At 37.1% G+C, this 12500-nt stretch overlaps 2 protein-coding genes across 5 annotated transcripts in view; one reads left to right on the plus strand and one right to left on the minus strand.

The window, feature by feature from the left end:
- The window catches only part of LOC123502063, a 2870-nt gene extending 520 nt beyond the window's left edge, over positions 1 to 2350 (minus strand). Inside the window, exons 1-3 of the mRNA XM_045251215.1 lie at positions 2284 to 2350; positions 903 to 1059; positions 419 to 541 (exon numbers count right to left, since the gene is read on the minus strand). Of these exons, the coding sequence (XP_045107150.1) occupies positions 419 to 541; positions 903 to 1059; positions 2284 to 2348 (345 nt within the window). The 5' untranslated portion in view covers positions 2349 to 2350. The remainder of the gene's footprint in view (positions 1 to 418; positions 542 to 902; positions 1060 to 2283) is intronic.
- A 3437-nt stretch (positions 2351 to 5787) lies between these two features.
- The window catches only part of LOC123502077 (cyclin-L1-like), a 23291-nt gene continuing 16578 nt past the window's right edge, over positions 5788 to 12500 (plus strand). The window contains exons 1-3 of one of the 4 annotated variants that reach the window (XM_045251233.1): positions 5893 to 6032; positions 9832 to 9971; positions 11938 to 12122. In XM_045251233.1, the coding sequence (XP_045107168.1) occupies positions 11944 to 12122 (179 nt within the window). In that variant the 5' untranslated portion in view covers positions 5893 to 6032; positions 9832 to 9971; positions 11938 to 11943. Of the gene's footprint in view, positions 6033 to 9831; positions 9972 to 11937; positions 12123 to 12500 lie in introns of all 4 variants that reach the window. The other 3 variants (XM_045251235.1, XM_045251231.1, XM_045251232.1) reach the window with 3 other exon arrangements.

Genomic DNA, 12500 nt, shown 5'->3' on the forward strand with positions numbered 1-12500 from the left:
CTGCTGCTGCTGCTGCTACTACTACTACTACTACTACTACTACTACTACTACTACCACTACTTCTATTAACAATAGTAATAATAATAAGAAGAAGAAGAAGGAGGAGGAGAAATGAATAAAGAAAGAAAGAAAAGAAAGAAAAGAAAGACAGAAAGAAAGAAAGACGGAAAGAGAGAAAGAAGAAAAAAAAGAAAGAACAAGAAGAAAACAGACACGAAGACAAATGAAGAAGAAAAAATTGTCCTCCTCCTCCTCCTCCTCCTCCTCTACTACTACTACTACTACTACTACTACTACTACTACTACTACTACTACTACTACTACTACTACTACTACTACCCAAAAACCTCAGAATCTCTTACTATTTATACTTCCTTTATATCCTACCACCACCACTACCAGCACCACCAATCTTACCTTAGCAGAGAGAATGGTTCCAACGTTATGGTAGATGTATAGAACATTGCACATCAGCTGTCCGTAGGTAATCTGGTAGCGGTATAATCCTCTCAGATCAGCGTCACCCATTGTCATAACCCACTGCAAAGATAGGTCAGGTTAGGTTAGGTTAGGTTTGGTAAAAATGTGTCCCTTGTATTGAAGGTCTTAACGTACTAGTGAAGGCTGGCTATCATTCTTCTGACCTCCATTTACTCTTCCCTAATGTAAATAAAATCTTCTAATCGCTCACAAATCATAAGGTAAAAAAACGTGTCCCAGTACTGAAGGGCTTAACATACTCGTGAAGACTGTGGCCATCAATCTTCTGACCTCCATTGACCCTTCCTTTCTATCAATAAAATAGTCTAATCGTACACAAATTCCAAGGTAAAACTGTATCACTAGTACTGAAGACCTTAACACTATTTCCAGCGGTGTTTGAACAAGAGCAGGACATCACCTCAGCCTGACACTCCTCCACGCACATGGCAGAGTCGCTACAGTTGATAGGGGACCAGTGAGGCACCTCTACTGTGTCCGCTATCCCAGTCTGCAGGTACACGCCCATTAGACAGCTACACATACCTTCCTCCTCATACTGCTGCGCCAAGCCGTGCCTGTAAGGGTAAAATAGGAGAAAGGATGATAAAAAAAATAGGAGGAAATAGATGAATGTCGATCGTGGAAGTAAAATGAAGGTAGGTAAATCTTGATAGTGAATGAAATGATGAGTTTAAGTTGATAGTTAAAGGAAAGAAGATAGAAGAAAGTTGAAAGCGAAAGAAAGAAGATATAGGTAAAAAGTTGATAATGAAAGATGAGAAGATAGGTTAGTTGATAATGAAAGAAAAAGGAGAAGATAGGTAACAGTTGATGGCGAAAGTAAAGAAGATAGGCAAAAGTTGAAAGCGAAATGAAACGAAGAAGATATAAGTAAAAGCTGATAGTCATAGAAAAAGGAGAAAATAGATAACAGTTGATAGTGAAAGGAGAGAAGATAGGTTAAAAGCGAAATAACAGAGGATGATATAAAAGTTGATAATGGAAGAACAGAAGAAGATAGGTAAACTGTTAATAGGGAAAGAAAAAATAAAGAAAATAAAAATGGCGAAAAAATAAAATAAATGAAAGTTAATCGTGAAAGTAAAGAAGAAAATAGATGAAAAGTGAAAGCGAGAGAACAAACGATAGATAAAAGTTGATAATGAAAGAAAAGAAGAACATAGGGAACGGTAGATAGTGAAAGAAAAGGAGAAGACAGATGGAAGTCCACCAGCAAAACCATGAGAAAAACATCAGGGGAGGGAGGGAGGGAGGGAGGGGGGGTTACAAAGACTACCCACACCTCTACATATGCCCTATTCACAAACACCCTGCAGAGACAACTACCCCGGTTTCCATGACAGTTTTTGCTTTGAATTAAGTAGAAATTTTGCCAACCCATCACCAGAATCATAAAAACTACCCTTAAAAACACGAGTATCTTCAACTACAGAGCCTTTGGTAAGCAGTGAATGAGGGAGAGAAGCGTTTCAGAATACAGATAGGTTAGGGTAGGTTAGGTTAGGTTATGGTTAAGTTAGGTTAGGTTAGGTTCATAACAATATTTCTACGCCATTAACAGTAAAAGCACTCTTGAGAACGCAGCTAATCGTCTTTATAGGAAAAGGCAATAGACAAAGATGTTTCATAATAAAACTACCATTTATAGGCCTAACAAATTCTTCCAGACTCTATTATTTTCTTATATCTTTAATTCTTCCTTGCCTTCTTCCAAATACCTTCCTTTATCTCCATCACCTGTGCTAATTAAGGACAGGTGAGGTGAGAGGGGCAGTTACCTGAACAAGACGAGCAGAAGGAGGTGAAGGAGGAGGTGGTGGTGGTGCTTGAGTGGTGTTTGCATGGCGGTGGTGGTGGTGGTGACTGACTTCTGGTGGTGGTGATGTGAAGAGAAGGCAAGGGAAAAGATTATGGAAAGAAAAGGAAAAAAAGATGGAAAAAGGGTGTGCGTTGTTTGACATTAAGGAAACAACGAAATGAGTTACCGCTTCCTGTTACGACAAACACACACACACACACACACACACACACAGAGAGAGAGAGAGAGAGAGAGAGAGAGAGAGAGAGAGAGAGAGAGAGAGAGATACAATATAGGGATTGATCAGATTCTAAAGAGATCAGGGGAGCAGGAGGGAGATCTCAGGTCAGGTAAGGTCAGGTCATAGAGTCAGGTCATTACTCATTATAGGATATCGTGTGTGTGTGTGTGTGTGTGTGTGTGTGTGTGTAGCCCAATCACACACACACCTGCTGGCACCAATCAGAGGTAAGTCACACACACACACACACACACACACACACACACCATTCCCTAAAATAAATCTTGCAGCGGCTGGCTGATGCATATGTGTGTGTGTGTGTGTGTGTGTGGCGATATAATAAGAAAGAAAATGACATACCCAACCTGTTAATCTGCCGTAGTAGTAGTAGTAGTAGTAGTAGTAGTAGTAGTAGTAGTATGGTGTAGATAGTTAGATAATGTTGTAATGTTTGTGTGTGTAGAAGGAGGTTAGGTTAGGTTTGGTGAAGAGAATAGAAGTGTTAGTGATTTAAAAGACGATAAATGAGAGAGATGAAGAAGGAGAGGAAAGGAATAAGGAGACAAACTATATGAATGCTTAGAAGTATAGAAAGAAACAAAGAGAGAGAGAGAGAGAGAGAGAGAGAGAGAGAGAGAGAGAGAGACGATAATAAGAAAGACTAGGAATGTTCTCAAAATATTATGAAAAATTAATAGAAAAAGGTAAGATGAAAAGAAAACTGGAGAAAATGAAGAAGGAAGAACAAAAATAAGAACATTAACAACAAAGGAAGACGAAGAAGAAGAAGAAGAAGAAGAAGAAGAAGAAGAAGAGGTCAGTAAAGCTATATATCACATCTTTTTTTTGTTTATATAGTTCAATAATAACTTATTTTAATCAGAATCTTCCCAAACTAAAAATTCAAAGATGTGAAAGTTTCCATTTACTAATATTAGGTACTCATGTTAGCTACGAAACGCTCTCTCTCTCTCTCTCTCTCTCTCTCTCTCTCTCTCTCCACAACGAACTATATTCCTACCAGAGATGAAAAATATAAATAAACATAAAAACACACACTATCCCTGGCTTTTTACATCCCTTTTAGCTTCGATCTATAATAGTAAGACCTTGCAACTTTAAGTAATGTCAACTTTATATTTGGTTTTCCCAGTTGCATCAATCAATTACGTCTTATCTGCTCCTCACGCTTTCTATATGTGAGGAAATGGCAAAGATAAGTGTGTTTCTATTTATATGTATACGATATTCACGTGTTTGTTTGTGTATTTGGGTCAATGCTATTCAAGTTTCCTGGCTGGCCAAGCTAACATGTCTATACTTAGCTGCTATGATTGATTGGACCATGGCTGCTTGCTTGTTTGTCTGCCTGTATGTCTGTTTGCTTGTCTATTTACTTGTCTATCTATCTATCTGTCTGTCGTCTATCTATTTATTTATCTATGTCTGTTTATCGTTCTTAATTTCTATCTATATCTTGTTTTTCTCTTAAGTATCTATCATGTTCTCATTCGTTATATTCTTGTTTAATCTTTTTGTGTGTGTCTAAGTAGTAGTAGTCGCTCATCCGTCACTGGTACACGAAGCAGGAAACTGTTGAATGATGCAATTTTTTCCTAGAAGCGTACCTCCGTCATCTCTCTCTCTCTCTCTCTCTCTTGGAAACCCCCATTAGCTTTCACCTTGCTCTTTTTCTGATTCATCATTACGCACACTTGAATCTATTGTCACTGTGAATCCTCTATCACCACTACTATTATCTATATTTCCTTAAATTCTAACTGTATTTACTTATCATGTTACATCTAGCATCAATATCTGTTACATGAGGTTTTTAAAATAAGTATATCTGCTTGTCATTCCTGCTTTTTGGTCTTTGTAAGGGATCTTAAGGGAAGAAAAGGCAGTGGTGAAGTTATTAATGAAGTGAGTAGACATAATACAAAGAAGGTTAGCGTATAAATTGTATTGATAAAACAGTACGCCATCAAAACGTTTTCCAGTAACTGCACACGTAATGAGAAAGGATCAGCCAGCCACACTCAGATCCTTTATACAAAGAGGATCCAATCTCACCCCAAGAGAATCACGAATCTGTGTGAAGAGAGAGGGGGAAATGAGTAAGAAAAAGATAGATAGATACAATATACCAATGATATACAAGAAAAAGAGCATGAAAATAGATGAATTGCTAACTAAGAGAGAGGAGGAGGCGGAATAAAAAGATAAAATAAAGAAATCCCTTAACTAAAACAGCATCCATCTTTCTCATCTCTCCATCCATTCATTTGAAATGTACATAACCCGAATAACTCATTAAATAAAGCTAGAATGTACTAAAAACTCACAAAATATAAACACATAAATCAACTAAGATAAGGGGCGGGACTGACTGAAGCAAGAGAGAGAGAGAGGCGGAGTCAGACCACCAGTATTGTTGCTCCACATTGCCAAAACACCCCTAAAAACTCAAATAACTCAGGAAAATTACATCATATCACACTAAAACGAATAAAACAACCCAAAACCACGCCAAATAAACCGATATAAGACATATAACTGAGAAAATAAAGAAAGTAAGACAGAGAGCGAGCAAGCATAGTCAAGATACCAGCAGTATTATTCTACCTTGCCAAAGCACTATTAAAAAATAATAAATAAAATAAACCGACAAAGTCAAATAATACTATGCAAAAATGAATAAAACAACCAAAAACCACGTCAAATAAAGCGAGATAAAAACTGAGAAAAGAGAGAAAGGGAGCAAGCTAGAAAGAGGAAGGAAGAAGCTGAGTCAAGACACCTCTATAATATTGTTTCCCATTGGTAAGACGCTCCCCCCAAAAAAATAAATAAACAAATAAAACCAAACCAAACAAAAATTAATAAAACAACACAAAACCACATCAAATAAAGCTAAACAAGACAAATAACTGGAAAAAAAATAGAGAAAGCGAGCGAGCGAGGAAGGGAGAGAGAGAGGCAGAGTCTAGATACCAACAATAATAATTCCCTTCTTACCAAAACACCCTAAAAAAAACATGTAACCCAATAAAACCAAACGAGACAAAACAACACCACACTAAAATGAATAAAACAACACATAACCACATCAAATAAAGCTAGACAAGACAAATAACTGAGAAAATAGGGAAAGCGAGCGAGCGAGGAAGTAAGAGGCGGAGTCAAACAGGAAACCATCGACCCTCTTTTGTCTCGCCACTCTCCTTCGCTCTCCCAAGCTGCTCTCACTTCACTGATTACTCTCACAGCTCAAGATGGCGGCTGCGGGTACAGAGGCAATGAACCCGCCTGCGAAAAAGTACGGCTCTGTGGTTATTACCTTAGAAAATGTGTTACTGCCCCCAGAGAAGCTGTCCCCGAGTCCTTCCCAGCAGGATGGCCTCGACCCGGAGATAGAAATGGACCTCAGGATTTTAGGATGCGAGTTAATCCAGACTGGAGGAATCCTACTCAGGCTGCCCCAGGTGAGTGTTGCCTTCCATCCAGCCACGTTTTAAGTTACCCAAAGTTCTTTTTCTGGGTTTATTTAAGATTCTAGTGGTTCTGTAAGGTCTAGGGATAAGTTTTCTTGGGGTATGTTGAATATTTTTGGTGTTTTTTAAGTGCTCGTGGTTCAGACAAAGCTTGGGGTTATTTTGGGGCTCTCAGGGATGCTTTCAGGGTCTTCAGGGGTGCTTTTTAGGGTTCATTTCACGTTGTAGTGGTTCTGTAGGGTCTAGCAGTCAGTTTTTTGGGGATTAGTTGGTTATTTTGGGTGTATTTTAGGTGTTCATGGATTAGACAAAACTTGGGATTATTTTTGAGCTCTCAGGGTTTTCAGGGCAGTTTTTCAGGGTCTATTTGAGGTTCTAGTGGTTCTTCATTTTCTGGGTTTGGTAGTAGTTTTGTTGGGTTAGGTTCATAATAGCGTGTTTTAAGTCCTCGTGGTTCATACAATGTTTGGGTCATTTTGGTGATTTCTTGGGTGTTATTCAGGGTTCAGGGGTGTTTCTCGGTTTATTTAAGGGTCTAGTGGTTCTTTATGGCCTAAATTGCATGTGGGTTTGGTAGGAAGGCAGTTTGTTAGGTTAGGTTCATAATCATGCTTAGGGTCATTTTAGAGATCTCTAGTATAGGTGTTATTCAAGGTTCAGGGGTGTTTTTCAGGGCTTATTTAAGGGTCTAGTGGTTCTTTATGGCCTAAATTGCATGTGGGTTTGGTAGGATGGCAGTTTGTTAGGTTAAGTTCATAATATTTGGTGTTTGTTGAGTGCCCAAGGTTCAAACAAAGCCTAGGGTCATTTTGGGGTTCTTTAGGGTCTGAGTTGCATGTTTATTATTATCTTTTTATTTGAAGTAACCTCTATCAGCCTATACACATGTTCAGGGGAAGCCAAGTGTGGTGGGAAGGGCTGCTCGTGACTTATGGGTTCTAGAAATGAAATACCAGCTTTAGTTATATTTAAATGCTGTTAGTTGTAGTATTTTCTGGTTTGGGGTTTAAATACTTGCTGTACTTATATCTAGATGCTGTTCTCATTTTGGCTCTAGAGTTTAAATACATGCTTTACTTGTGTTTAAATGCTGTTATTAGTATTATTTTTGGGTCTGGAAATCAAATACATGGTTTGCTTATATCTAAATGCTGGTATTATTATTATTGCTTTTGTCTGTAGAGATAAAATTCTTGGTTTACTTATATCAAAATGCTGTTATTAGTAGAATTATTAACATATATGCAATGTAGGAAGGGCCAATTTTAACTCTGAGCTCTAGAAATTAAATACTTGATGTGATATGACTAGGAAGCAAAATTAATCCTTACTAGTTTGAAGTTTATTGTGTGTATTATATTGAAATGCTGCTGTTATTATTATTATGTAATTTTACTCAAAATGTTTATATCTAATTTTCTCTCTCTCTCTCTCTCTCTCCTTATTGGTGATTAATATATATACTTTTTTTCTTTGCGGTTAATAACTTTTATAAGCTTCCCTATGTGTATTTTTTGTATTACCGTATGGATTTAAGTTGATACTCCAAAAAGTTATGTTTATGTTATGGACGGTCTTTCTATACTACATACTAATTTAATATGAGAGAGAGAGAAAGAATGTTCCTCCTTCCTTGTTCAGTCATATCTACGTGTGTGTGTGCGTGTGTGTCTGCACGTAAGGACAAAGCTTTAACCTCTTAATCTCCTGCATGAACAAGGAAGTAGTCTCTCTCTCTCTCTCTCTCTCTCTCTCTCTCTCTCTCTCTCTCTCTCTCTCTCTCTCTCTCTCTCTCTCTCATTTATATCCCAGCCACACACACACTACACTGCCTGACAATGTTTCCAATACGTATAGTCTCACCTTTTCCTATTCCTTTGTCAGTCTCACCTGTCGTCTTTCTTCATCATCAGTCTTATCTCTCGTGTGTTTATCATTGTATTAATGCGGCACTCATTATCTTTTATCTGTTAGATGAATGCATGAGTCGCACATCCTTATCCTGTTTCGTGTTTTCTATACGCAGGTCAGTGTGGAGCGGTCGATGTATTGATTATGCGCTTGTCGTTCATTAGTTTTTTTTTTTTTTTTTTTTTTTTTTTTTCCTCCCTCCCAGTTCTGTTCATCTATTTATCTATCCTTCCTTCCCTCCTTCCTTTCTTCTTTCTTTCATTATTTCTTCTTTCCTTCCTTCCTTCCTTCCTTCCTTCCTTCCTTCCTTCCTTCCTTCCAATTATCTATTTATTTGTTTGTCTTCATTAGCTTGTATTTTTTATTTGTTTGCTTATTTTAAGTGTCCATTAGTCTTACAACACTTTCCATCTATCCATCCTTTCATCCATTTGTCCATCCATGCATTTTTCCTTCTTTCCTTCTTTCCTTTGTTTCTTTCTTTCATTCTTTTCTTCTTCCTTTCCTTTTCATTGTTGACTGAGTTTGTAGATGAGGTATAGTCTTGTTTCTTTCCCGTCTGTTTCACTGGTCGCATTTATTCCTCTCTATTGACAGCTCACTCAATCCGTATACATGCTCGTTCTTATCTTGGTACACACAAAAAAAGGGTGTTATTCTATTGGTCTTGGTTTGTATATGTGTAGTCTTGACTCATTTTTTCTGATGCATTCGTTTCTCTATTACAAATTTGGCTAATATATATTTCTTTGCGTTCAAGTGAAAGTATTGTGTCATGCTCGTTCTTAGCTTGGTGTTCAAAAAAGGGTATTATTCTATTGATCTGGGCTCGTAAATGTGTGTGTGTGTGTGTATATATATATATATATATATATATATATATATATATATATATATATATATATATATATATATATATATATATATTTTTTTTTTTTTTTTTATTTTTTATTTATTTTTTTTTATGGGGAGTGTTCAGAACTAATCCACCAGATGTCACTGCTGCTATGTGTCCCTTGCTGACATGAGCTAAATTATTGTTGTATTAAATAATCCCAGGCGCATACAGATGCATAGAACATTGATTACGATGATACTGTTGACATTCTGTATGTAGTTTTAAATATCCTGTATGGATAATTTTGGGAGAAGATATAGTCAAAACAGAACAAGAAATTTTGTGATTATCTTGTAATACTGCTATCAATATCTTAAATGTGGCATACTACAAGTCAAAGATCTATTGATTTGGATAATGTAAAAGGTAACTACATAGGATGACCCAACTTACTCAGTAACATGGTGATATATGGGTGTACATAGTGATTTTCATGGGAATTTTAGCATCGCTTTCATGGAGATCAAGACGCGGCAAAACAATGAAGCAAAGACTAAGCATATCACTGGACAGCTGTAGAGTTAGGAGAGAGAAATATGAGAAGTTTTTCTCCTCCTCATGACACAGTGACATGGACATTACAGCAGGAATTAACTATTTATCCAACAATGTGTTTGTTAAATTAAACACCTGGGCAGCCCAGGTTGGGTTAGACAGCAACACTCGTCAGGATAATCGAGTTGCCTGTTCTTAATTAGAATTGTTGTTTCCATATACTAGTAAATTCATCTGCGTGATTTGGACTTTTAAGTGACACATGTTTTCATGTTTACTGTCAACTGGATTAATACATTTCCGATCAGGGGTGTACTCTTTTGAAAATGTGGAGATGACCAAACAAGCCTCAATGCCGGTTCACAAGAAAATCAACTTATGTACATTTGTTCATGGATAGGGTTTGATTTTTGCCTGTGTTACTACCTAGAATGGATTTTGTAGAAAAATATATTATAATGACTTATTGCATCTCTGTGTTTATAGAATGACACTGCAGGTATGTTCTGTATTACTCCTGTGAGAGCGAAGGGGACACGTACGTGCTGCCACCTGGTGACAACCACTAGTTCTGAAAACTCCTCATTACGAACTTGGCTAATTCATATCTTAGCATTCAAGTGAAGGTATTGTATTAGTTGTCTGAGTTTGTAAATGAATGATTATCTCTCTCTCTCTCTCTCTCTCTCTCTCTCTCTCTCTCTCTCTCTCTCTCTCTCTCTCTCTCTCTCTCTCTCTCTCTGTCATTTGTTTTCCCTGCGTCTCCACTGGTTCTCATCTCACCCACATCCCGAGCACAAGTTTGGTTAGGTTAGATTTAGTTAGGTTAGTTTAAATGTAATTGAGTTGATTCAGATAGGTTAGGTTTACTTTTTTTTTTTTTTTTTTTTTTTTTTTGGGTTAGGCTTAGTTGGGTTAGCCCCTCCAGTACATGACAGGTCTTCATATTTATTCAGGTTACCATAAGGTAGTTTTATACAGCCTCAGAATCTCATGTCAGGACCATGAACCTTCTGACCTCCATAGAGCCTTGCTAGTGTAAATAAAATTGTCCAATCACACCCAAAACTCATGGTAAAAATTCATCCTGGTATTGAAGGGGTTAAAATTAGGTATAGTTAGGTTAGGTTAGGTTAGGATAGGTATATTTAAATTAGGTTAGGTTAGGTATAGTCACACATCTTTCTCTGCGTCTCCTTCACCGGTTCTCATCTCGCCCACATCTCCAGCAGAGCAATGAGGCGTCCCAGCAGGCAAGGGTAGCAATCAGGAAGCATTGTGTAGCCTCATTGTTCCCCCCTCCTCACGACACCATCCACCACCTATTGATCCCCCACTCACGGCCATCTCAACTCACAACAACACAGGAATGCCACCCTTGTTTGATTGCACTTCATTTGTCAGGTGTTTGGTTTTTTCTATTTATTTATTTATTTTATTATTATTATTTATTTATTTATTTTTTGGTGGTGTGGTGGTGGTAGTAGTGGCGGTTGTTTCTCACTTGTTTATATGTCAGTGGTTTACGTTTGTTTGGTGTGCGTTTTGTTCGTTTTGGAGGAGAAAGGAAAAGAAAATTGGGCTTGTTTACAGGAATTGTTATTTAAGCTATTTAGTGTTTACTTATGCCTTTGAATGGACCTGAAGTGTATTTGTATAAGAGATAAGCACGTTTCTTCATACGTTTGGATACATACTTTTTTCTGACACTTTCACTACACACAGCATTCTGAACCCTCACCTCAAATTTGCTCCTAATACTCTCAATTTTCACCTCTCATTACCTTTCCTCCTCATTAGTAACACACTTTTTTCCAACACATTCTAAACCGTTACCTCAAATTTACTTATGTTGCTGATACCATTAATTTTTCACCTCTTTAATTTTTCACCTCTATTTACTTTTCTTCCCTCAGTAACACACAAACCCCTTCGTACTTTTCTTTTCTAATACTTAAGTAGGCACATCATTCTAAAACATCACCTTAAATTTATTCCTTTGTTCTGATATCCCCACTTTTTCCACCTCTATCTTTCCTCCTTCAGTAACTTACAAATACTGACCTCATACTCTCTTTTTCCTTCAAAACTTATACTAGACAAATCATTCTAAACTGTTATCCTTGTTTATCTTTCTGCCCTCACGAGTAACACATGAATACTGACCCTTCATACTTTTCTTCCAACACTTAAATAGATATATAATTCTAAAATCACCTTATATTTACTCATTTCTTCTGATAACCTTACTTTTTCCACCTCTATTTAGCTTTCTTCTCTCTACTAACACACACTTGCCCCCACATACTCATTTCCTAACATTTATACTAGGCAGTCATTCTAAACCGGTACTTTGAATTTACTTCCTTATTTCTGATACTCGTACTTTTTCACCTCACTCTTTCCACCTCTATTTACTTCTTCCTTCACTACTGACAAAAATACTACTCTTTCTTCCAACACTTAAGTACACACATCATTCTAAACCATCACCTTAGATTTACTCATTTCCTCTGATACTCTTAAAATTTTTCACCTCTTTCTTTCTTCCCTCAGTTACACAAACACTAACCTGCATTGTGTGTGTTGCAGGTTGCCATGGCTGCCGGGCAGGTGTTGTTCCAGAGATTCTACTACGCCAAGTCGATGGTGCGGTACCCTATGGAGACGACTGCCATGGCTTGCATCGCTCTCGCCTCCAAGATTGAAGAGGCGCCACGCAAGATCAGAGATGTTATTAATGTCTTCAATCACATCCGACAAGTCAAGAACGGAAAGTAAGTGTTGTATTTTTATCTATTATTTTTATTTATTTTATTATTTATTTTATTATTTATTTATTTATTTATTTATTTATTTTATTTTTTTTTTTTTTTTTTTTTTTTATTTAATTTATTTTTTTTTTTTGGCCGAGGGCAACATTACAAAAGAAAAAAATTCACTTAGGTAGTTGTCAGTCTCCTTGGAGGTTTGAGAGTGAGTTAGCCCAAAAAAGGGATAAATGTCTTGAAACCTCCCACTAGACCCCTTCGGTACTGAGATGCATTTTTTACCTTGAGTTTTGAGTATCATTGGATCATTTTACTGATGTTAGGAAGGGTCTATGAAGGTCAGAAGATTAATGGACAAAGTCTTCACTATTTTAAATCCCCCAC

The sequence above is a fragment of the Portunus trituberculatus genome, chromosome 10 (assembly GCF_017591435.1).
Source record: "Portunus trituberculatus isolate SZX2019 chromosome 10, ASM1759143v1, whole genome shotgun sequence".
NCBI classification, from domain to species: Eukaryota; Metazoa; Arthropoda; class Malacostraca; order Decapoda; family Portunidae; genus Portunus; species Portunus trituberculatus.